At 45.2% G+C, this 24,730-nt stretch overlaps 1 protein-coding gene across 1 annotated transcript in view; it reads right to left on the reverse strand.

Moving 5' to 3' along the window:
• Positions 1 to 914: 914 nt before the first annotated feature.
• kcnk5a (potassium channel, subfamily K, member 5a) overlaps positions 915 to 24,730 on the reverse strand; it is a 58,932-nt gene continuing 35,116 nt past the window's right edge. The window contains exons 2-5 of the mRNA XM_060934708.1: positions 19,737 to 19,848; positions 5,698 to 5,864; positions 4,879 to 5,047; positions 915 to 4,504 (exon numbers count right to left, since the gene is read on the reverse strand). Of these exons, the coding sequence (XP_060790691.1) occupies positions 3,588 to 4,504; positions 4,879 to 5,047; positions 5,698 to 5,864; positions 19,737 to 19,848 (1,365 nt within the window). The 3' untranslated portion in view covers positions 915 to 3,587. The remainder of the gene's footprint in view (positions 4,505 to 4,878; positions 5,048 to 5,697; positions 5,865 to 19,736; positions 19,849 to 24,730) is intronic.

Genomic DNA, 24,730 nt, shown 5'->3' on the forward strand with positions numbered 1-24,730 from the left:
CAATTTTAATTGTCTGCAAATTCTTCAGAAGCTACAGAAGTACCTCAGACTCAAAAGCAAAGCTTTTTTTGTCTGTATTCAGTCAGTTTTTTTTTTTTTGTGCATGAAACACAAGGCAACCTTCTACAGTACCTGATCCTAGAGGATTACAAAACAGAAAAATGTCCTATACAAATATTTTTCAATTGATCATCTTTAGATTTGGTTTGAACTCAAAGCTTCAAAACAGAAGCTGATAAGGCACTGACAGATACACGCGATGGAAAGAGTTCGTAAATATCACCACCTGCATTAATTACAAAATAGACATTAATGAAATAATTGAATATCCATTTACAGTAACACTTCATCATAAAATAACATGATATAGTGTAAATGTCAGTATGGCCAGAAACTACTACATTTTCAACATTCCTGTCTGGCATCAAGACAACACACTTTAAATGGTCACATTTTAACCTCAGTCACCTGCGTAAAGTTTATGGCCACTCAGGTCACTTTGAGTGCAGGAAAAGTAAACACAGCTTACAAGGCTACAAGGTTATGGCCCAAACAAAGTGGTGGCTACATTCAAGCAGTTCCCCAGTGTTTACATACAAAATACATCATACTCTATAGCGAGATCGAGTCTCCACCAGATTTCTAGAGGTTCTGTTTTTGTTCAGGACATCTGCAGGCACTTTATGGAACGATTTTGCTTCACCAATGTCCAAGAACTGCATTCATCTCATTATCTCTAGCCGCTTTATCCTGTTCTACAGGGTCGCAGGCAAGCTGGAGCCTATCCCAGCTGACTACGGGCGAAAGGCGGGGTACACCCTGGACAAGTCGCCAGGTCATCACAGGGCTGACACATAGACACAGACAACCATTCACACTCACATTCACACCTACGCTCAATTTAGAGTCACCAGTTAACCTAACCTGCATGTCTTTGGACTGTGGGGGAAACCGGAGCACCCGGAGGAAACCCATGCGGACACGGGGAGAACATGCAAACTCCGCACAGAAAGGCCCTCGCCGGCCACGGGGCTCAAACCCGGACCTTCTTGCTGTGAGGCGACAGCGCTAACCACTACACCACCGTGCCGCCAGAACTGCATTGAAGAAGAAAAAAAACAAACAAACCACTGATAATTAATCCAAACACACCTAAGTGGATGTGTAATCCGACAATTTCATTGCAGTTCACTAGATCACTAGAGGACTGCTGTACTCAAATACACATCCACAGAATACTGACTTACAGGATTTGGCACACGGACATCAATTAATATATATATATATAAAGGCAGTGTACTAAACACATATCATTAGATTATTCCAGACTATTACCGAACATAAAGAATATTGGAACAGCTAGCCATGTATGGGTGCATTTTGATTATAGTGTTGGAGTGAACTCTTAAAGAACTTGAGGTGTGTTGTATACTTATTGTGAGTATGTAGTATGTATGTGCTTTAATGTGCCTATGAATGGATAATTGGGGAGATATGTCATGTTCTGTGTTGCTGCCGCCGATATGTGTTTTTGTATGTTATGTCTTCTTTCTGTAATTGCTATGTAAAAACAAAATAAAAATTTTAATGACAAAAAAAAAAGAATATTGGAACAGGAGGCCAAATTAGGACAAAATAACCTAGAGATGTGCACTGCGTAATTAATCTAAGACAGGAAACCCAGCTGTTTTCCTCGCACTGGTGCTGCCTAGCGCCATGACGCAAGAGGTCTGTGTGAGACACACTCCCCAGTCGAGGGAATTACAAACAGGATATCCATATATTTTGCCTCCCACATTCTTGTGGCTGCAGCATCAAACATTTACTTAAAAATGTTACATGCTTAAACCCTACAAGTGCAGATGAGCGAGAAGCAGGTGGTTATGGTATTATTTAACAAAATCACCACCATGTTATGCTTCGATAAGATAAGACGTAGTAAAAATGCTCGTTTATTACCCTTAATGGAATATTAAAACCAATAACTAGAAGTAATTAATACAGTTTGTCAGAGGTTTATGTAAAACAGTTTTGCACCGTTTTTGCATTGTGTATTAGTGCCTAGTAAAACGACAACTTCATGTCCGTCCTTGTTTTAGACACGTCTAGACTAAGCATATAAACAGTTGCACTACGCAATAACAACAAATACCAAGTTAAGACAAAATAAGCCAATAAACTTCACATAACCTTTGCTGGGGAGAAACACACACACACACACACACACACACACACACACACACACACACACACACAAAAAAAAAAAAACCAAACCTAACCTGACTTCACTTCCATTCTTTGTACAATACTTCACAAAAATTCAAGATAACATTATATACACTACAATACTATTAGTGACTGTTCAGTTATTTCGAACAAACCTCAGAACTAGTAGAACCAGACTGAGTTATCGGGTATAATTGAGATCGTCTCGGGATCAGCAAGTCAAGGAAGGACAGAAAGAAACCGTACAATACAAAAAAATAAGAAAAACTGTACTATTTCATGCACAAAACATAGTACATGAGCACAAATGTCAAAATGCATGATTTAATTTTGTTCACGCTAAATAAGCCTGAGCAGTTCCAACCTAAAAATCCAGGACCATCATCAAATTATTAACAATCAAATTAAACTAGTATAATAATAATAATAATAATAATAATAATAATAAATTATCAGTTCAACACAGTGCATGGAAGAGACTCAGGCTGGGTTCTGAATAGCACACCAGCAAAAAACACAAAGCTGTCTTTAAATGGCTCAGATTGAAATCAGTCTAGTGCAATATGCTGTCTGCAGACAGGCGGGTTGCAACTAACTGACTGACTGCATTCACACAGTGTTTCATGAATAAAATGGGAAAGCTGGAAATGTCAGGGACCTTAAAAGATCTACAAAAAAACCCAAAAAACTTTGCACGTTCGGATGAAGCATGTGCAGTCTTGGCTCTCTGACTTTACGATAACAGAGACTGGTAATTACATCAGGGATTTAGGTGATAAACACCAAAACCTATAAAAATGGTTCAAAACAATGAAGGACAAGCACATTCCACCTGCATTATGTCGATGTAAAACCACCAATATGGTGAATAAAAAAGTGAGAACCAGGAGCAATTCTTAAAAGGAATCACTTTTTTCGGTCATATCCTTTGAACCAGTTTGCAACTGATTTTGTCTGTCATTACACTTAAAGCTCACACACACAATTTAATAAATTATAACTAGAAATAAAACCACAGAACAAGTGAAGAACTATCACGCAGTCAATTTTACCCTTCTAAAAACCTGTCCATAGAGTTTGAGATTAGACAATGGACATTTTGGTCATGCCCCAACAATTGGGGTGTTCTGGAGTAAGACAACTGCTTGTTCTTTTGCAAGACCTACTGCATCTACACCGTGGAATACTGACTGAGATGCATTTCACAGCCTCCATCGACAAAAGTTATGCAGCATAAATATCATGAAATGGATGACAGTGTTTTTTTTTTAATCAAGTTAGACCCACAAATGTCAAGTTGGCAGTGTCCATAATTTAAACAAACAAACCCAACCCAAAACATTAACTGATGGGTCAACGCTTCAGGGATCAGTATTGTTTTCCTTGGAGTACTCTTCTACCAGCTGCTCATAGAAATGAGAGTGATCAGATCTGTCTGTGAACACGGATCCCTCCGATTCAGAGCACTGTTCCTCCTTGGACTCAGTCTCAGACTCGCCGTTTTCATCCGAGGTTGACAGCTTGACTTTGATGTCTTCATCCTCATCCACCAGGCCATTGTTCAGTAGGTTCTCCTCATCAATAAAGGTGATGTTGGCATTTTGAAAAATAACAGGCTGATACTCACTGGAGTCCCACATGTGACGGCCAGGACCGCAGCCCCCAGGCCTGAGGTTCCTGTGGTCCTCTCCTGCCTCTTTATCCAACTGATTCTCATACGTTCTTTCCAACTCACCATCGACCCGCATGTCATTCAGGAGCAGACCCTCTTCTGTTCCAAGAAGGTAGTTTTTGGATTTGGAGAAGACCACCGTGACACGGTCACTGAAGCTGTATCGGCGTTTCTGGCGAGGCGACTGCTCTAGGTTGAGAATTGCATTTCCATTAATGGTGAGAGCATCGTTGCAACTCTTGGAGCGGATTAATTCTTTCTGCCTTTTAGCGCTAATGGCACCGGCACACTGACCTCCTCCTTTCTTGGTACCAATCTGTTTGATGAGGTCATTGTAGCCTTCCTGTTTCTTGGACAGAAAGCTGAAAATGTTGACATCGTTGCCAGCAGGTGGTAACGGCAAGGCCTTATGGGTCTCTTTGTAGTGTTGGAACTTGTCCAATGAAAGCTTGTGCCGCTTTCTCCGCTTTTTCAGAGCTTTGTGAGCCTCGATGACCATTCGCACCTTCCAATTAAAGAAGAGGGAGAGCCAGGCCAAACCTAGGTATATCCACACCTCCACAAAGTAGCGATACAGAGTGGGGTAGTTTGCATCGGGATTAACACCTAGAAAACACAGAAGTGGAGTGTGCATGTTTAAAAAAAAAAAAAAAAGGCAAGAAAGGAAACGCCAGAGCAGCACTAGAAGAAACTACAGATAAGCCCACACCTTGGGACATGAGCACACACTTATTTGAGAAGCCTGGCTTGGGAAAGGTGATAAACTAAAATGGGACCTTTGTAATCACACACTGATGACTGCAGTGCCATTACTCATATGTATACACCAATAATAACAGAAGTACATGTTCATTCCCAGCCTAGGTTGATAACTTTGCAAACAGCTGTTCTGTATAAATCTTTTTTTCAACAAAAATATTTAACAGTGCTGGGTATCTGTTAATCTACAAATCAAAATAATACAGAAATGAAAAATTCACCTGCAACGAGATCACCAAATCCAATAGTTGTCAAAGTGACGAAGGAAAAGTATAAGCCCTCTATGTAGGTCCAACCCTCCTGAGACATGAAAACGAATGGGGGAATGACCAAATGAATCAGTACACCCCATACCAGGAACATGGCTGTGCAGGTGAACTGTGCCTTTCTCTGGTAGAATAAAGAGAGACATTGGAGTAGAATATTAAAGCATGTACAGTAGCAGTCAAACGTTTGGACACACCACTCATTCATAGGTTTTTCTGTATTTTTGACCAGTTTCTAGATTGTAGAACAATACTGAAGACATCAAGCCTATGAAATAACAAATGGAACGTATATGAAATTGTGATAAACAAAAAAGGGGTTAAAAAGGTTTCATATTTTAGATTCTTTAAAATAGCCAGCGTTTCCCTTGACGCTTTGTACACAATTGGCATCATCTCAACCAGCTTCATGAGGTCATCCCCTGGAATGCTTTTCAATTAACAAGTGGCTCTCGTCAAAAGTTAATTAGTGCAATTTGTTACCTTCTTAATTAAATGTTTGACATGAAACAGTAAATGAGTAAATAACCCTATTCTACTTACTGTGTCAAGAACCGTTCAGCTAAGTAAAGAGAAACAACGTGAAGTGTCTTAATTAATAAAAATAAAGAAAAACCACTGAATTACAAGGCATGTCCAAACTTTTGTCTGGTACTGTATCAAGGACAAATTAGGGTTTGATATTAAAAACACCAACCTGTTAAAAAGAAAAAGGAGTTAAAGGCTTTGCACCAGTGCTCAAAACTGTAAATGCATAAAGCAAGTGGTGCTTACCAATGAAATGCCTCGCTTGGTAAGATATTGTCCAAGGTGTTTTGCTCTTCCACCAAAAAACTTGCCAAGTTCACTGATCCAGGTCAGACAAAGTGGTACACCAAACAGTCCATAGAAAATGCAAAAAACCCTTCCTGAGGATGTTTTGGGGGCAATATTGCCATAACCTAATGGAATAAAAGCAGGACAGTCAAGTGAGTTATCTTATTTTTGAGACCTTGGAACTACAAGGTCCTATCTGACAAAAGTGAGTTCATATTATTTAAAATGCTACTGAAAATAAGAATTTTATACCAAACAAAGGTGGAAAAATACAGTAATAAATGAGGCAGCTAATCCACTGGGCATGTAAAAGCTCCAGTGTGTTTACCAGGCCCATGTTTTGGTTGTCTGGAAACCGACTATGCTCCAAAGTGGTAGCTAACTTAATATATTAAAATATGTTGAGCTAATTAGCTGTTTAAAATGCACTAATACAGTAAGGGAACCAGGCCAGGTGTACGTACACACACACACACACACACTTTCCAAAATGCAATAAAATCAAAAACCTGTGATTTGTTAATTCATGTGAACCTTTCATTTAACTGACAAAAGTACAAAGAAAAGGTTCTCAATAGTTTTACTGACCAACTTAATTGCATTTTGTAAATTTAGAACAAAAGTTCATAAGATAAAATATTCAAGTAACACCGTTTTGGAAGATTCCACAATAAGCAGGTTAATTGGTAACATGATTGGATACAAAAGGAGTATGCACCAAAGGCTCAGGATGGACGGGTCCTGAAAAGCAAGGATGGGTCGTGGCTCATTCCTTTGTGACAAAATTCATGAGAGAATGATTAGTCATTTAAACGCAAGATTTTAGGTCTTTCAAAATCAGTACGTAGCATTGTGAAAAGATTCAGGGAATTCGGAGTCCCCTCAGTGATTAAAGTGCGTATTCTAGACCAATTTCGTGGGGTTTTTTTTTATATGAAAGTATGTCCCTTTACACACTCATCCAGAAGGGTAATTTTGCACAAGGCCATCTGTCTACAGCAGAAAAAAAACAAAACAAAAATGCGTCTGGAAAAATCCCAAGGGACTCTGGAGCCAGATTCGTGACATCACATGTGGAACCGCCAGCAGGCTGTTACCCCTTTTCCACCAAATCAGTTCCAGGGCTGGTTCGGGGCCAGTGCTGGTGCTGGTTCACAACTCGTTCAACTTGCGAGCCAGCTGAGAACCAGTTTGCTTTTCCATAGCTCGCAGTGCTAAGGGAAGCCACGTCATTACGTCGCTGTATATATGTCAGTTACGTCGCTACGTTTGCATAAACCTTGGCGTGAATATCGAAGCAAAAACAACACGGAAGAAGGAGCAGCAGCAGCAACAATAATAATAATGGATGACTTCGCGTTTGTACAGCTGCTGCTTCTCGTCACTTAAAAATGGCGATCTTTCGCGGTCTTGTTATTGTTGTTGGTCTTAACAACTCCACCCCCCCGCTGACATAAGCGATTCTTTCCTCTGGCCCAGCAGAGAGTTGGTGCTAGCCTGGAACCATTTTTTCTGGCCCCAGAGCCAGTTCTTTGTCAGTGGAAACAGAAAACCCGGTTCCAAACTAAGCACTGGCCCCGAACCAGCCCTGGAACTGCTTTGGTGGAAAAGGGGCATGAGAGAGCTTGCATGGGTTCAGTGCACAGTCTGTGTAGACCAAGTTTAGCAGCTAGCGATTTTGCATTGAAATATGGAATTGTGGCCTGAGCTACTAAACCCATGGATTCATGTATCAATGCTCATCTATCTATTATTACATAAATAATATTTTTTCTAATTACTATTATGTATTTATATATTTCTTCATTTAGAAGAGTACTGGCTACTGTAGGAGAAAGATTTCATAAGCTACACACATGGAATTGGCTAATCAGGGTTGTATATACATTTACTGTATTTGACAGGTCCCAAGATCTCAAGCCCTGATACGCATATCCCTTGATAAAATGTAAAGAAAATGTGACCTTGGGCGCTCTGTGAGACGGCTGCCTCTCCAGTAGCTCTGTAGTTTTTAGCTCTTTAAACCTCTTTTTTTTCCACCTTTTTACTAAGACAGTGTGTTTTTCTTCATATCCCATGGATATTTTTAACTTTAACACACAACCAGGAGCCAGTTTTCTTGCTTATTTGAGAGAGGAGCTGCTGGCCCTGAAAACAATGGGACAAGCCGGGATACGACACCCCATCCCGACCAAGCTGAAGAGGAAACCCAGGGGCTGCAAAGCCGGGGCTAAGCTAAAGGCTAGGCTAACGGACAACCAGCGGTGCTACAAACCATCCATTCCCTCTGTTATCATGGGGAATGTGAACTCGCTGCCAAATAAGGTCGACGAGCTATCCACACTGAACAACCAGCGGATTTACCGGGAGAGCAGCTTATTTATTTTTATGGAGACATGGCTAACACACCTTGTAGTGGATGCTAATGTGGACCTGCGGGGATTCACTACTGTGAGAGCCGACAGAGACACTAAAGCATGTGGGAAAGGCAAAGGTGGGGGACGCATCATTTACGTGAACAACCGCTGGTGTAACCTGGGACATTTCTCCGTAAAGACAGTCTTATGTTGCCCAGACTTGGAGCTGCTAGCATCACCATCTGTGTTTACATCCTTCTGAGGGCAGACGCAGCCACTGCATGTGAGGAGATTCACTCTGTCACAGCAAGGCTGCAGACACAGCACCTGGAGGCATTTATGATCATTTCTGGGGACTTTAAACACGCTACTTTGGACTCTACTTTGGCTGCTTTTTACCAGGCTGTGGACTGTATCTTTTTAATTTCCCTGAGGGAACCCTCCCAAAGGGATCAATAAAGTTCTATCTTATCTAATCTAATCTAATCTAAAGTGTATTATCACCCAGTGCTTTCGTGTTGTTTACTTTTGTGTGCGTCATTAAATAACATTATCTGTATACCACACAAACACAGGAACACCTAATTTAGAGTATAGTCTGTCTTATTTCTTACCCTGGTAATAGTCAACTTGTGAATCGCCAATTTTCTTGGTCTTTTTCTCGGCTCTGCTTGGTCCTCGGCTGCTTCCGGGTGTCTCGCACGAACTGCTCCCATTTCTCTCTCATTGTTCGGTCTTTTGGAAAATGATGAGTACTAATCCCATCAAGATTGGTGTTGCTACACCATCCTACGATACATCTGTTAACCATTTTAATAATTACGTGATAACGTTGAAGAAATTTGCAGAAAACCACCAGGTCGTTTTCTCATAAACAAACCAGCGCTGATGTAGGATTCAGAAGGAGGCGTCCCGCACGCGACGTCATGAAAATCAGTGTCTCATCTCATTATCCCTAGCAGCTTTATCCTGTTCTGCAGGGTTGCAGGCAAGCTGGAGCCTATCCCAGCTGACTACGGGCAAACAAAAAAATCAATGTTTGCCTGGAAATCCAAATGCCAAGTTTTTTCAAAGGCAGACGAATTCGCCTCAAATGGCTTGATTTCAACTGAATTTTTCTGGTATTGCGCAAGGTAAAAAAAATTGCACAAAATGCAAAAATGTGACAGGATATTTGACCAAAGTTTAATATAAAATAGGAGAATTACATTGATCTTGCTCCTGAATTTACCCGTGATATGCACTTTAAAGGAGAACTGAAGTCATTTTTAAATTTGCTTCATTTCTTAATTAACGTGTTATTCAATTACATTTTCGGTTTTAGTAACCTTATATCGTGACTCACATTGGCAACTAATTGCAATTAAATATTATACTTATCAGCCTATTCGGTTTTTAGCCATGTTGAATTTAGTCCGTTTGGTCCACGGCAGGCGTCGCTTATCCGCGCGATCTTCACGAGACTTGTGTGAGACTTTGAAACATGAAGTGTCAGCCAGGTCCCAGTGCCGCCATTTTGAAAACTGTTTTCCAAACGAAATATTGCACAAAAACGAGTTTAAATGATGATTACTGCCTACTTTTTTCAAACTTTCCTGATTGCTATCAAAACAAACAAAACTTCTGGCTTGATTACATCAGCATTCGAAAGAGGGCGCACGCGTCTTTTGACAACATTGGCAGATGTTGGTCACTTTGATTTCCGCTGTATGTTTTACTTCCGTCCTACGATGTTTGACATATGGACTGATGTATTACAGAGCATATTTCAAACACTCATAACTTGATATAGCGATGACAAAATAGCTATCAAAAATGCATTGCTATATTTAATAAAATGAGATAAATAGAATTTTGATTTTTTTTTAAAATTGCCTTCAGTTCGCCTTTAAAGGGCAAGGATAGAAACCACTGGTGAAAGTGTGAGACCTTTGAGTCCTCAGGTGGCACTACCTGAGAAATCATCATACTAAAATGTGACAAATGTGTCACATGGGCACGAGAATACTTTGGAAAACCATTGTCACTTAACAGTCTACTGCCACATCCCAAAATGCAATTTGAAACTGTATTAGACAAGGAGGAAGGCATTTGTCAATTCTATGGAGAAACACTGCCGATTTCTTTGGGCCTAAACTCATCTCAGATGGACCAAAAGATAGTGGAAACGTGTGCTGTGGTCAGGGGAGTCCACATTTCAGCTTGTTTCTAAGAAAACCAGATGGCGAGTTCTCAGTGCTAAAGGTGAACACGACCAGCCAGTTGGTTATCAGAGAAAGGTGCAAAAGCCAGCATCTGTGATGGTATGGGGGGCATCAGTGCCCACAGCATGGATGACTTGCATGTGTGATGGTACCACTGATAGACTGGGGCATACATTAGGATTTTATAGAGACCTTCATCAAGGCAGCTTCCAGGGAAGTCCATGCTTATTTCAGCAGGACAGTGCCAGGGCTCATCCAGCACAGACTACAACAGTGTTATCATTGTAGACAGAGTGCATGTGCTTGACTGGCCTGCTGCCAGTCCAGATCTGTCTCCTAGCAACCACGGACTGCTGAGCAGCTTTCGTCTTGCATCAAGCAAGAACGGACAAAAATTGCAAAACTACAAAAATTAGTATCCTCAGTTCCCATATGATTAAAAAGTGTTATTAAAAGAAAGGTGATGTAATACAATGGTAATAATGCCTCTGTCCCAACTTTTTGAGTGTGTTGCAGGTATCAACTTCTAACTTTATATTTATAAATACTATTAAGTTGGTCAGTAAACTATTGAAAATATTTTGTACATTTGTCAGTTAAATAAAAGGCTCACGTGAATTAACAATCACAGATTTTATTGCATTTTGTAAAATATCCCGGAACTGGGGTGTATGTATATTACACACTACAACCGCGCTATAACAAACTCTTACTACAAACCTTAACTTGTAACGAACCAAGTTTTTGTGCCCTGCTTTTAATGACGGAGTCAGAGTCTTAAAAAAAAAAATTAAAAGGCATCACTGTGTCACATCCATGCACGTTGGTGCTCAGAACAACAACATTAGGACTAATTACTATGCACCTGTTCTGAACCGAAGCACAATCACAGTGCATGCTTATAAGGACTCGCCAAAACACACAGACTTGGCAAAGTATACACACTATACAGAGTCTCTCACATTACCAAGCCTTGTATCTGTGTATTGCCTTTCTGGTTTTGACTTTGCTTTGTTTATTTGGACTCTGCCTTTCTGCTTTGCCTACACCATTTTGTTTGTGCCTCGCGTAACCATTGCCTGTTTCACGACCCTGCCTTTGCCTCATGTTTTTGACCCGCTTGCCTGCCTGTTTGTAAATAAACACTCTTCCTGCAATTACATCTATCATTCACCTGCTTACATGACACAGTGAGCCATGTGCTCAACTTCCCACCAGAGACAAACAATACCCAATCAAGTCTGCAGTCAAGTTAACACCATAAAACAAGAGTGCTCTGAGAGCACAATATCCCCTGCTGGCAACTATATCCATGCTATAAGTGCTTAATACACCCTCATGAAATTGTCAAAGTACAAGTTTAGTAATCAAGGGTCATAATGATAATTGATGCAATAGTGACTCAGAAAGAGAAATTCAAGCTAAGGAGATTTGCCTGAAATTTTGCATATAATGTGTGTGTTTAGTGTGACAATTCGGTCCGTTTCAGCATTACAAACTCATCTCATTATCTCTAGCCGCTTTATCCTGTTCTACAGGGTTGCAGGCAAGCTGGAGCCTATCCCAGCTGACTATGGGCGAAAGGCGGGGTACACCCTGGACAAGTCGCCAGGTCATCACAGGGCTGACACAGACACCCATTCACACCTACGGTCAATTTAGAGTCACCAGTTAACCTAACCTACATGTCTTTGGACTGTGGGGGAAACCGGAACACCCGGAGAAACCCACGCGGACACGGGGAGAACATGCAAACTCCGCACAGAAAGGCCCTCGCCGGCCACGGGGCTCAAACCCAGACCTTCTTGCTGTGAGGCGACAGCGCTAACCACTACACCACTGTGCCGCCCAGCATTACAAACTTTTTGGGATAATGTCCCCCAAGGAGTTCGTTACAGCAAAGTTGCAGTATAATGTTGTAGGGATGGATTGCCATACCCGTAACCATTTATGAACACACCAATCCCTGTACTCGACGCCATGTTCCATCTCCGCCCATTCTTCTGACTCCCTGTAATGGTATTGAACACAGAGATGATACCAGATACCAAATACAGTGACATCATGACTGTGCTTTAAACTTGCGGCGGAATCGAAATTCCTTCTCTCTGGCGGTGGATTCCACGTGTGAAAGAGAAGCCGTGCATCGGTGCTACAGAAGGACAGAGAACAAAGAACGAGCTATTGATACCGGACCTTTAGCCAAAGTTCAATGTATTTGACCTTCACATAGTTGTAATAATAACTGATTTCGATACAAATCAAGAGCTTCAGTTCTCATCTTCTCGTCTCGTCTTCTACCGCTTATCCGGGGCCGGGTCGCGGAGGCAGCAGTCTGAGCATGGAAGCCCAAACTTCCCTTTCCCCAGACACCTCGGCCAGCTCCTCGGGAAGAACACCGAGGCATTCCCAGGCCAGCCGAGAGACATAGTCCCTCCAGTGTGTCCTGGGTCTTCCCCAGGGCCTCCTCCCGGGGGGACATGCCTGGAACACCTCCCCAGGGAGGCATCCGAAAGAGATGCCCGAGCCACCTCAGCTGATTCCTCTCGATGTGGAGGAGCAGCGGCTCTACTCCGAGCTCCTCCCGAGTGACTATGCTTCTCACCCTATCTCTAAGGGAGCACCCAGCCACCCTGCGAAGGAAACTCATTTCGGCCGCTTGTATCTGCAATCTTGTTCTTTCGGTCATTACCCAAAGCTCATGACCATAGGTGAGAGTCGGAACATAGATCGACCGGTAAATCGAGAGCTTCGCCTTTTGGCTCAGCTCCTTCTTCACCACAACGGACCGGTAAAGCGACTGCATCACTGCAGAGGCCGCACCGATCTGCCTGTCGATCTCACGCTCTATCCTTTCCTCACTCGTGAACAAGATCCCAAGGTACTTAAACTCCTCCACTTGAGGCAGAACTTCTCCACCAACCTGAAGAGGGCAAGCCACCCTTTTCTGGTCAAGAACCATGGCCTCTGACTTGGAGGTGCTGATTCTCATCCCAGCCGCTTTACACTCGACTGCAAACCACCCCAGTGCATGCTGAAGGTCCTGGTTTGAAGAAGCCAACAGGACATCATCATCTGCGAAAAGCAGAGATGAAATCCTGTGGTTTCCAAATAGGATTCCTTCCGGCCCCTGGCTGCGCCTAGAAATTCTGTCCATAAAGATTATGAACAGAACCGGTGACAAAGGGCAGCCCTGCCGGAGTCCAACATGCACTGGGAACAGGTCTGACTTACTGCCGGCAATGCGAACCAGACTCCTGCTCCGTTCATACAGGGACCGGACAGCCCTTAGCAAAGAGCCCCGAACCCCATACTCCCGAAGCATCCCCCACAGAATACCATGAGGGACACTGTCGAATGCCTTCTCCAAATCCACAAAGCACATGTGGACTGGTTGGGCAAACTCCCATGAACCCTTGAGCACCCTGTGAAGGGTATAGAGCTGGTCCAGTGTTCCGCGACCAGGACGAAAACCGCATTGTTCCTCCTGGATCCGAGGTTCAACTATCGGCCGAATTCTCCTCTCCAGTACCCTGGAGTAAATCTTCAGTAGTATAGAATAGAGTGCCTTTATTGTCACTATACACATGTACAATGAGATTAAAGCATCTCCAATAACAGTGCAAAACAGCATGGAGAGAGAGAGAGAGAGAGAGAGAGAGAGGGGGGAAGGGGGAGAAAAGGGGGGGTGTAAGGGGGGTAAGGTGCACAGTCCTGAGGTGTATGTGTTGTGTTACACATTATGGAGTGAGGTATTGCTCATTGCACATATAAATTATTGCACAGAGAGAGTCACATTATAAATTATTGCACGAAAGATTCACATTATAAAATAAAATATTACACATTTATGAAGTATTGCAAGGTAGGTGCACAGACTTGGTGTGTGTGCTGTGTGTAAGGTGCACAGTCCTGAGGTGAGGCGAATATGTTGTGTTTCACATTATAGAGTGAGGTATTGCACATTATAAAAGTATTGCACAGAGTCCCTTATAAAGTACTGCACATTATAAATTATTGCACGAGAAGAGTCACATAGTAAAATAAATAGACTATAAAGTCAGAGCATATCCAAGTTCAGGGCGGTTATGGCTTTTGGAAAGAGGCTGTTTTTGAACCAGTTTGTCTTTGTCCTGATGCACCTGTAGCGCCTCCCTGAGGGCAACAGGTCGAACAGATCAAAGCCAGGGTGGGAGCTGTCCTTGATAATATTCTTAGCTCTGCTAAGGCAGCGGGAGGTGTAAATGTCGATCAGGGAGGGGAGAGGGCAGCCAATGATCTTCTGTGCTGCCTTAACTACCCTCTGGAGCCTCTCCCTGTCTACAGCAGTGCAGCTGCCATACCATACTGTAATACAGTATGTCAGCAGGCTCTCGATGGATGAGCGGTAGAAGGTCAGCAGCAGGTTGGAGTTTAGGTTGTACTTCCTGAGGACTCTCAGGAAGTGTAGCCGCTGCTGAGCGTTCTTAATGACTGCTGTGATATTTACTGACCAGGAAATGTCGGCGGAGATGAGGACGCCAAGAAACCGGAAGGTGTGGACCCTCTCCACATACACGTTGTTGATGTAGAGGGGGGCTAGGTCGGTGCTGTGCTTCCTGAAGTCAACAATGAGTTCTTTGGTTTTCTTGGTGTTCAGAGCGAGGTTATTTTCTGAACACCAGGCTGCCAACTTCAGGACCTCCTCTCTGTAGGCTGCCTCGTCTCCCTTTGAGAGGAGTCCGACCACTGTGGTGTCGTCAGCAAACTTGACGATGAGGTTGTTGTTGTGGGTCGAACTACAGTCGTGGGTGTAGAGGCAGTACAGGAGGGGGCTCAGCACACAGCCCTGTGGAGAGCCGGTGCTCAATGTGCAGGTGGAGGAGAAGTGGGGACCAAGTCTCACAGTCTGGGGCTGGTTAGTAAGAAAGTCCTTTAACCAGGCACATGTGAGAGGGGGGAGGCCGAGAGTGTCCAGTTTTCTAATAAGGATGTCTGGGATTATTGTATTAAAAGCTGAACTGTAATCCACAAAGAGTATGCGGACGTAGCTCTGCTGCTGCTCCAGGTGATTTAGCACAGAGTGGAGAGCTACGGCGATGGCGTCCTCTGTGGATGTTTGTGCGTTATGCGAACTGGTAGGGGTCGAAGTCTGGGGGGAGGTGGTCCTTGATGTCCTGAAGTCTCTCGAAGCACTTCATGATTACCGGGGTGAGGGCCACAGGACGGTAATCATTCAGGCTGGTGACGGGAGACTTCTTCGGCACTGGGATTATTGTTGCAGATTTTAGGCAGGGCGGGATGACTGCCTGAGCCAGGGAGAGGTTAAAGATCCTGGTGAAGGTAGGGGCAAGCTGGTGGGCGCACGCTCTGGGCACCTTACCAGGTACCCCATCTGGGCCGGCAGCTTTCTTGGGGTTCACTGCCAGGAGCACCCGTCTGACATGCTCCTGTACAGTGAAAGGAGTGGTGTAGGAACTGTGTGGTGGTGGGGGCAGGGCAGGAGCAGATGAATGCTGCTGAGATGTTTCAAAGCGAGCAAAGAAGCGATTTAGCTCCTCTGCTAGCGGCGCACTCCAGTCTCCTGTTGGCGCATCACAGTCTCTGAAGTTTGTGATGTCCTGAATGCCCTGCCACATCTCTCGTGTGTTGTTGCTGGACAGGTGGGATTCTATGCGCAGCCTGTGGTCCACCTTGGCTTTATTTATTCCTCTTTTCAGATCAGCTTGAGCAGCTCTGTACAGAGCTCTATCACCTGACCTGAAGGCAGCATCGCGAGCCCTAAGGAGTGAGCGGACCTGGCTGGTCATCTAGGGTTTCTGGTTTGGGAAGACCCGGATGTTTTTATCCACCGTCACATTCCCGATGCAGAACTTGATATAGTCCAGCAGCGTTCCTGTGAATGTCTCCAGCTCCTGGTGTTCAAATAAGTCCCAATCTGTCCGTTTAAAGCAGTCCTGTAGTTTGGAGAGTGCATTGTCAGGCCAGGTTGTGATGGTCCTTGTGGTGGGCCTGGCTCTGCATCTGAGGGGGGTGTAGGCTGGGGAGAGCAGGAGGGAAAGATGGTCTGACTGGCCGAGGTGGGGGAGGGGTATGGCTCTGTACGCATGCTTGATGTTGGAGTAAACATGATCCAGAGTGTTCTCCCCTCTAGTAGAACACTTAACATGTTGGTAAAACTTCGGCAGTACAGTCTTCAAGTTGGCCTTATTAAAGTCTCCTGCTATTATGTGAACACCGTCAGGGTGGGCCCGCTGCTGTTTGTTAACGGTGTTCAGCAGGAGAGAGAGCGCTGTGTTTAAACTGGCGTCAGGTGGAATGTACACAGCTGTGACAATCACCACAGTTAGCTCTCTCGGTAGAAAAAAAGGCCGGCATCTTACAGACATGTACTCGAGGTCTGGGGAACAGTGTTCATCTATAATTGTTCCGTTGTTACACCAATTGTCATGCACGCAAATACAGGGCTCCCCTCCTCTACTCTTACCGGAGTTCTCATTTCTATCCCAGCAGAGCAGAGTGCGGCCTGCTAGCTGCAAGCTAGTGTCAGGTATTTCCGGATGAAGCCAGGTTTCTGTGATAATTAAAACACAGCAGTCCCGAACATAGCAATTTCCAGCGAGTTGTAATTCTAGATCATCCGTTTTATGTACCAGGGATCTAGCATTGGAGAGATACAGGCTCGGTAGAGGTGGCTTGTGTGGTTGTTTTCTTAGCCTTAGCATAGCACCGGACCTGCAGCCCCGCTTCTGCTTCCTCTCCCTCCTCCGTCTGCGCCGCCTCCTAGACCCGACAACAATCCACGGAGAGCCCGGCGGTCTCGCTATGTCATCTGGGATGTTATGCGTGAAGAGAAAGTCACTCGAAACAGATATCTGGTGTTGGTCACCGATGGCTAAAAGTGTCTGGCGGGTGTACTGGATGTTCGCAGAACTGATGGTGCACAAATAAGCAAGAAAGAAATACAAAAACAAACAAAAAAAAAGGAGCACTGAAAAGGAGAGCCGTAAGCCGCTGCAACCACGCGCGCCGCCATCTTGACTTAAAGCGGAGTAAACATTAACTGAAGAGCTTCAGTTAATGTTCACAATGTTCAAACATCAGAATGGGAAAACTTGTGATCTCAAAGTGTGACACACTGTGGCATGGGTCTTGGTTTGAGCAAGATGGACTGGTTTGAGTATTTCAGAAACTGCTGATCTCCTGGGGTTTTCACACACTGAACTGTTGCTCACTCAGTGTTTTTCACACCATTCTGTGTAAACTCTAGAGACTGTTTACACAGAATGGTGTGAAAAACACTGAGTGAGCGACAGTTCTGTGGGTGGAAACAAACGCCTTGTTGATAAGAGAGGTCAGAGGAAAATGGCCAGATTGGTTCGAGCTGCCAGGAAGGATATAGCAACTCTTTACAACCATGGTGAGCAGAAAAGCATCTCAGCATGCAACAGCAGAACAGAAGACCACATTGGGTTCCACTCCTGCAGCCAAGAACAGGAATCTTAGAATCAAGAACAAGTTCCTATTAAAAGTGGCCGCTGAGTGAGTGAAATATACATACACACAATATTTTATATATATATATATATATATATATATATATATATATATATATATATATATACCTCTGAAAAGATCTGACATGCATGCATGATAATCCACAGAGTTAAAAAAAAAAAAAAAAAAGCCAAAACAAACAAAAAAAACCCCCACAACCCCACATTGTTGAAATGTGATGCACATTAAGTTTAAAACTATACTGTATATGGAAACTTTTGTTTTGCAAAAAGTCAATAAAAGAATAGCAGTTTTTGTTTTTCTTGTCTGGCAACTACAAAGACAACACAAAGTCTGCTTGTACTGGGCTACTGGTTTGTCCATCCCTGCCAACATATTGCTTAAAAGTATAAAACATATCCCTGTTGCATTTGACCTTACTGAGAAACAAAACATTAGGGCTCAATATCTTAAAATCACAGAATTGTCAGATAGAAATAATTCCAAGGTCACCATTTTGCAAAAAGACCATTTTTCTACATTTTTTCCTATTTGAAAAGCCTGACATGAGTTTTGTTCTTGAAAGAAATGGCCTCTAATGTCTGACAGCACTGGCTTATCAAACTCTCTGCTAATCTTCAAGTTTCTTCTCAAGTAGCTTCTTATCAGAGAAGAACAGTACGGAACGTTTAGACTCTGGACATTCTGACAAAATGGCAAGAATTTCACCTGTGTGTGCCATCAGCCCACAAGACTGAATTAACAGAACTTTTTCACTAACACACACACACACACGTTTTACTGGGAAATACACCACTCATTTTTCATATGAACTACATCCTGGACATTGAACATTTTCCACCATCCTCACTAGTGAGGAAATCGAATAGTTTTGACTAACTTGCGCAGTTTTTGTTTGCAAATGTGTCTCTATAGTAAAAAAGAAAATTACACATTGGCTTGAAGATATTAAGTTTATCTTCCCATGTTGAACTTGTATTTTTCATACAATATACATTCCGGACTTGAGTGACATTTTTTCAATATCACTTGTGAGGATATTGATGACGTCACTCCCAGTGTTTTCCCGCTGACTTGACGTGCGTTGTCAAAATGCCAAACCAGCTCGAAATTAAAATTCTTTTGATTCACTTACATTTTTTCTGGATGCGTCTATATAATAAAAATAATATACAGTGGTGCAAAGATGTGAAGTTTATCTTCTCTTAATAAAAATAATATACAGTGGTGCAAAGATGTGAAGTTTATCTTCTCTTATTGAAAAGTATTTCACTCGTTCGCGTCGCTCACTGGTGAAATATGTTCACCACTCAAAGAAACTTTATATCTTTGTGCCGCCATGTAATATCCCCATATTTTGTTATATTATATAAATAAAAGAAGCCTTTATTGATCACAAGCACAGACTCAAGCACAGTGAAATTCCTCCTCTGCATTTCACACACACGCGCACACACACACACACACACACACACACACACACACACACACACACACACACACACACACACACACCCAGGGAGCAGTTGAGGGTTAGGTGCCTTGCTCAAAGGCACTTCAGCCATGATACAGAGGGGAAAGTGCTGTTCGCTCACTCAACTCCCCTCATATGTTTCCTGCTGGTCCTGAGAATCGACCCAGCGACCCTTTGGGCCCAAGGCTGCTTCTCTAACCTTCAGGTCATGGCTGCCCCATGTATAAAATCCTTTTTTATGTGGACAAGAGAGTGGGGATGGAGACCCCCCACACACTTTTTTTCCTAACCAAATAGTTAGAAAACTAAACAGAATCTGAATCTGTTGACCCATAGGGAAAATAAATAAAGTCAACTACTTCCTGCCCTTTGTGATTAGTTGAGATAATCCAGTCTTCCTCTGTTTATCCTCAAACAATAAACAGATTGAGGGATCCTTACAGTGAAGAAGGATGTGTCTCTTACCAATGGTTGTAATGACTGTAGCAGCAAATATGACAGCATTTGGCCAGTTCCAATTGTTAAAGGTTTTGTCTCCTGTGATGGTGACTCCTTGTCCTGCTGCCTCAGACACTACCTACATTAAAAACAGATCAAAAAGTCATGATTTTAAGATGATTTTACACAATTTCAAGATCAGCAGTTATAACTTCTTGTGTCAGAGACCAAAACCTGTCTCGCATCATTCCTGTGACTGAGATTATCAGCTGGTACTCGATGATGGTACTGTAGTCAAAACAGGCCACACTGACACGAGTGGATTCTCCCTCACCTTGAGGGCTTTCGGCGAGGACTCTGTGCTCACAGCATGCAGTGCCATCAGCGAGATGCGGCAGACTAAACTTTAATGTGTCCCTAAACAGCTATTCGGCAGTTGGGTAATCAGAGATGAAAAGAGCAGCTGGGGTTTGTGCCTGGCAGGGATTCAAAACTGCCTCCAGTTGAAGATAAACAAAACAAATCACTTCTCACAGCAGACTATTACATTTCAAATGTAAAAAAAACGTTAACTTCTCGTTGTTTTGATTGAATCAAATGCTACTCTAAAAGCAAGCTGAGCTGTACAAACCTGAAATCAGCCTGTGTTACACTGATGGACAACAGTGTTGTAGTCGAGTCACTAAACCTCAAGTCTGAGTCCAGTCTCGAGTCCCCAGTGTTCAAGTCAGAGTCGAGTCAAGTCCAAGTCATTAAAAAGAATTTCGAGTCGAGTCCACTATTGATCCGAGTAGAGTCCAAGACTCCAACTGCAACATTTGATGGTGGCCGTTTTAGCACCATTAACATTAGTTTGTTCCTGAACATGACGTATGAACAGGTGAATGTGCATTCTCTGTCAGGGAGTGCGAAGTATTCTGTCAGAAATGGTTGGGAGACCATAAGTGCAGAAGGTGCGTTTATTAATACAAGTGAAGACCGGTAAATAATCTAGAACGGCAGGCAAAATGGTGAAACAGGCGATAGGTCGAGCGAGGCACAAACAAGCTATCGTAGACTTGGCAGAATCAAAGACGAGAAACAGGAAATCAGGGATCAGGAAATTAAACAAGGAAATAAGGCTTTGTAATGTGTCAGCAATGCAACTCAATACTTCGCAAAGCAAGTGTGTTTTCACAGGTTTTATATAGGTGCACTGATTGTGCCTTAATCCTGTGCAGGTGCGAGTCGTTTACAGCGCGAGTCCGCTTGGATCGTGTGCTGTCCAGAGCACGCCCGAGAGTCTATCTGATGCACGCGTCAAGGCGCGCAGGTGTGACACTCTTGCACGAAATCAGTACAAAATGAATGTAAATATAAATATCCTATGCCAAATTATTATGGTATGTTACGGGGGAAAAAAAATAAAAAATATCGGTATCCTTATCTCCATTTTACGAGTCTGTGGCAGCGGGGGCGTGGTCAAGCGTCGGTCTGTGACCGGAGGGCGGAGTCAGGGAAGGTAAGTGGCAGAATCACTGCACCTGATGTTGGTTAATCTGTGTTTGTGTGTCTTCCCCAGTGACCGCGTCCTATATGAGGAGAGAGAGAGCAGAGGAAGGAAGCTCTCTCCACAACCAGGCGACTGGTGTGTGTGTGTGCACGCATGCATGACTAGAGAGTTGACAATGTTTGAAAAGACTAAAATAAAGAGTTTGTGGAACTTAATTCTGGCCTGCTGTCTTTCTGTGCTCCACCCACACGAACTGCTACAGTGGTGCTGAAACCCGGGATCGAGCACAGGAAAAAGAACAGCCCCATGGAGTCCTCCCCCTTCGCGGACCTGGTCCACGCCCTCGCCACGGCCCAGCACAACCAGCACCAGGCGCTAGTCACCCTCCGAAAGGAGCAGGAGCACCGGTTCGAGGCCCTGGTGCTGGCGCAGCAAGAAGACCGACAGGCGTTCCGGCACCTCCTCGCGTCGGCGGGTTCCGGCACCTCCTCGCATCGGCGGGGTCCACCACCTCCACGGGCCCTTCTCCCCCTCACCTTCACTAAGTTGGGCCCGCATGACGACCCCGAGGCCTTCCTCACGCTCTTCGAGCAGGCAGCAGAGGCCTCGGGCTGGCCAGTGGAACGGCGCGCAGCGCGCCTCCTCCCCCTGCTAATGGGCGAGGCGCAGCTGGCCGCGCTACAGCTCCCTGCCGACCGCCGGCTGATCTACGTGGACCTTCACCGGGCCATCCTCCAGCGGGTGGGGCGCACCCCTGAACAACAGCATCAGCGCTTCCGCGCTCTGCGTCTGGAGGAATTCGGCCGGCCGTTCGCATTTGGCCAGCAGCTCTGGGACGCCTGCTGGCAGTGGTTGAGGGTCGACAACCACGACGTCGAGGGGATCATCAATCAGGTGGTACTGGAGCAGTTCATCGCCCGCCTACCAGAGGGAACCGCGGAGTGGGTCCAGTGCCACCGCCCGGCATCGCTGGATCAGGCCATCGAGTTGGCGGAGGACCATTTGGCAGCTATTCTGACGGCAGGACAGTGGACATCCTCTTCTTCCCTCGTCTCCCCCCCCGTGTCTCGTCCTCGCCCCGTTCCCCCACCGCGGAGGCGGGGGCCGGCCCCACCCCAGCCAGCCCATCACACCCGCAGTGCCCTCCCATTTTTCCCTTCTGTGTCTGTCTCCCCCCCCAGGTGAGTGAGCCCCAGAGCACCGGTGCAGAGAGGAAGCCCGGGCCGGTTTGCTGGCGCTGCAGGGAGCCGGGCCACCTCCAACAGCAGTGCACGGCGATGGAAGTGGGCGCGGTGGTTCGGATCCCTGACGCGCCAGGAGCCGCCCTCGATCGGGCCGGAGCATATCGCATACCGGGGAGTATCCAAGGGGATACATATCAGGCTTTGGTAGATTCTGGCTGTAATCAGACCTCAATTCACCAAAGCCTGGTGCAAGACGAGGCATTGGGGGGAGCACAGCGGGTGAAGGTGTTGTGTGTGCACAGGGATGTTCACAGCTACCCTTTAGTGTCGGTCCACATTCTTTTTTGAGGGGAAAAATTTAGAGTAAAGGCGGCGGTTAATCCTCGCCTCACCCACTCGATGATTTTGGGGACTGATTGGCCGGGATTCGGGGAGTTAATGAGCCATCTAGTGAAGAGTGGGTCCTGCCGTAGTTCAGTGGGGGGAGGTCCCGGTGTCGCTTTGGCAGGAGCAGGTGTCACAGAGCCGTCTACGTCATCTCCGCGTCAGAGTGAGGAGCAGCAGGCTCCTCCTCCCTCTCTTGGGGAATCCCTGGCAAATTTTCCGTTAGAGCAATCGCGAGACGAGTCTCTGCGGCATGTGTTTGACCAAGTGAGAGTAATCGATGGTCAAACGCTCCAGCCAAACGCCACCCCGTCCTTCCCCTATTTTTCTATTATGAAGGATAGGTTATACCGAGTGACGCAGGACACTCAGACTAAAGAGCAAGTCACGCAGCTTTTGATTCCAAAGAGCCGCCGGGAATTGGTATTCCAGGCAGCTCACTTTAATCCCATGGGTGGACACTTAGGGCAGGATAAGACACTAGCCCGAGTAATGGCCTGGTTCTATTGGCCAGGGATTCGCGGCGATGTCCGTAGGTGGTGTACGGCGTGCCGCGAATGCCAGTTAGTAAATCCAGCGGCCATTCCAAAAGTGCCTTTGCGCCCTCTCCCATTAATCGAGACCCCATTCGAAAGAATTGGGATGGATCTCGTCGGGCCATTAGATCTGTCAACACGAGGGTACCGCTTTATTTTAGTTCTAGGGGACTATGCAACGCGATACCCGGAAGCAGTGCCTCTTCGCAATATCTCAGCACGCAGTATTGCGGAAGCGCTCTTCCGCATCATCTCCCGAGTTGGAATCCCGAAAGAGATTCTGACTGACCAAGGCACCTCGTTTATGTCACGCACACTGAACGAACTGTATGGGTTATTAGGTATTAAACCGATGCGCACCAGTGTTTATCACCCACAAACAGACAGTTTAGTTGAACGGTTCAATCGCACCCTCAAGAATATAATTAAGAAATTCGTAAGTGAGGACGCACGTAATTGGGATAAATGGCTTGAACCCTTGTTATTTGCAGTGCGAGAGGTCCCCCAAGCCTCCACGGGGTTCTCCCCGTTCGAATTGTTATATGGGCATAAGCCACGCAGCATTCTAGAAGTGCTGTGAGAAAATTGGGAGAAGGGACCTTCACCCAGTAAAAATCAAATTCAATATGTTATGGACCTGCGCACGAAACTCCACACACACACACACACCTAACCCAGGAGAATTTGCGGCAGGCCCAAGAACGGCAAACGCGCCTGTACGACAGGGGTACGCACCTTAGGGAGTTCACACCGGGAGATAAAGTTCTCGTACTGTTGCCCACATCGAGCTCCAAATCAATCGCCAAATGGCAAGGACCCTTTGAGGTCACATGGCAAGTCGGGGATGTCGACTACCAGGTGAGGCGAACGGACAGGGGTGGGGCGCTACAGGTTTACCACCTCAATCTGCTCAAACTCTGGAATGAGGAGGTCCCCGTGGCGTTGGTGTCGGTGGTTCTGGAGAAGGCGGAGCTGGGGCCGGAGGTTCAAAAGGGAACATTGGCATCACGTACTTCTCCGGTCCCCTGTGGAGACCACCTCTCCCCGACCTAACTCGCGGAGGTCGTCCAGTTGCAGACCGAGTTTTCGGACGTGTTCTCACCCCTGCCCGGCTGCACCGACCTCATAGAGCACCACATTGAGACGCCCCTGGGGGTGGTAGTGCACAGCTGCTCTTACAGGTTACCCGAACACAAGAAAAAAAGTGGTTCGGGAAGAACTCGAGGCCATGCTCGAAATGGGCATCGTCGAGGAGTCCCACAGTGACTGAAGCAGCCCGGTGGTCTCGGTACCAAAGACCGACGGGTCGGTCCAGTTTTGTGTAGACTATAGAAAAGTCAATGCGGTGTCTAAATTCGACGCGCACCCAATGCCTCGTATTGATGAGTTGCTCGATCGACTAGGCATGGCTCGCTTTTACTCAAC

The sequence above is a fragment of the Neoarius graeffei genome, chromosome 11, assembly GCF_027579695.1.
Source record: "Neoarius graeffei isolate fNeoGra1 chromosome 11, fNeoGra1.pri, whole genome shotgun sequence".
Taxonomy (NCBI): domain Eukaryota; kingdom Metazoa; phylum Chordata; class Actinopteri; order Siluriformes; family Ariidae; genus Neoarius; species Neoarius graeffei.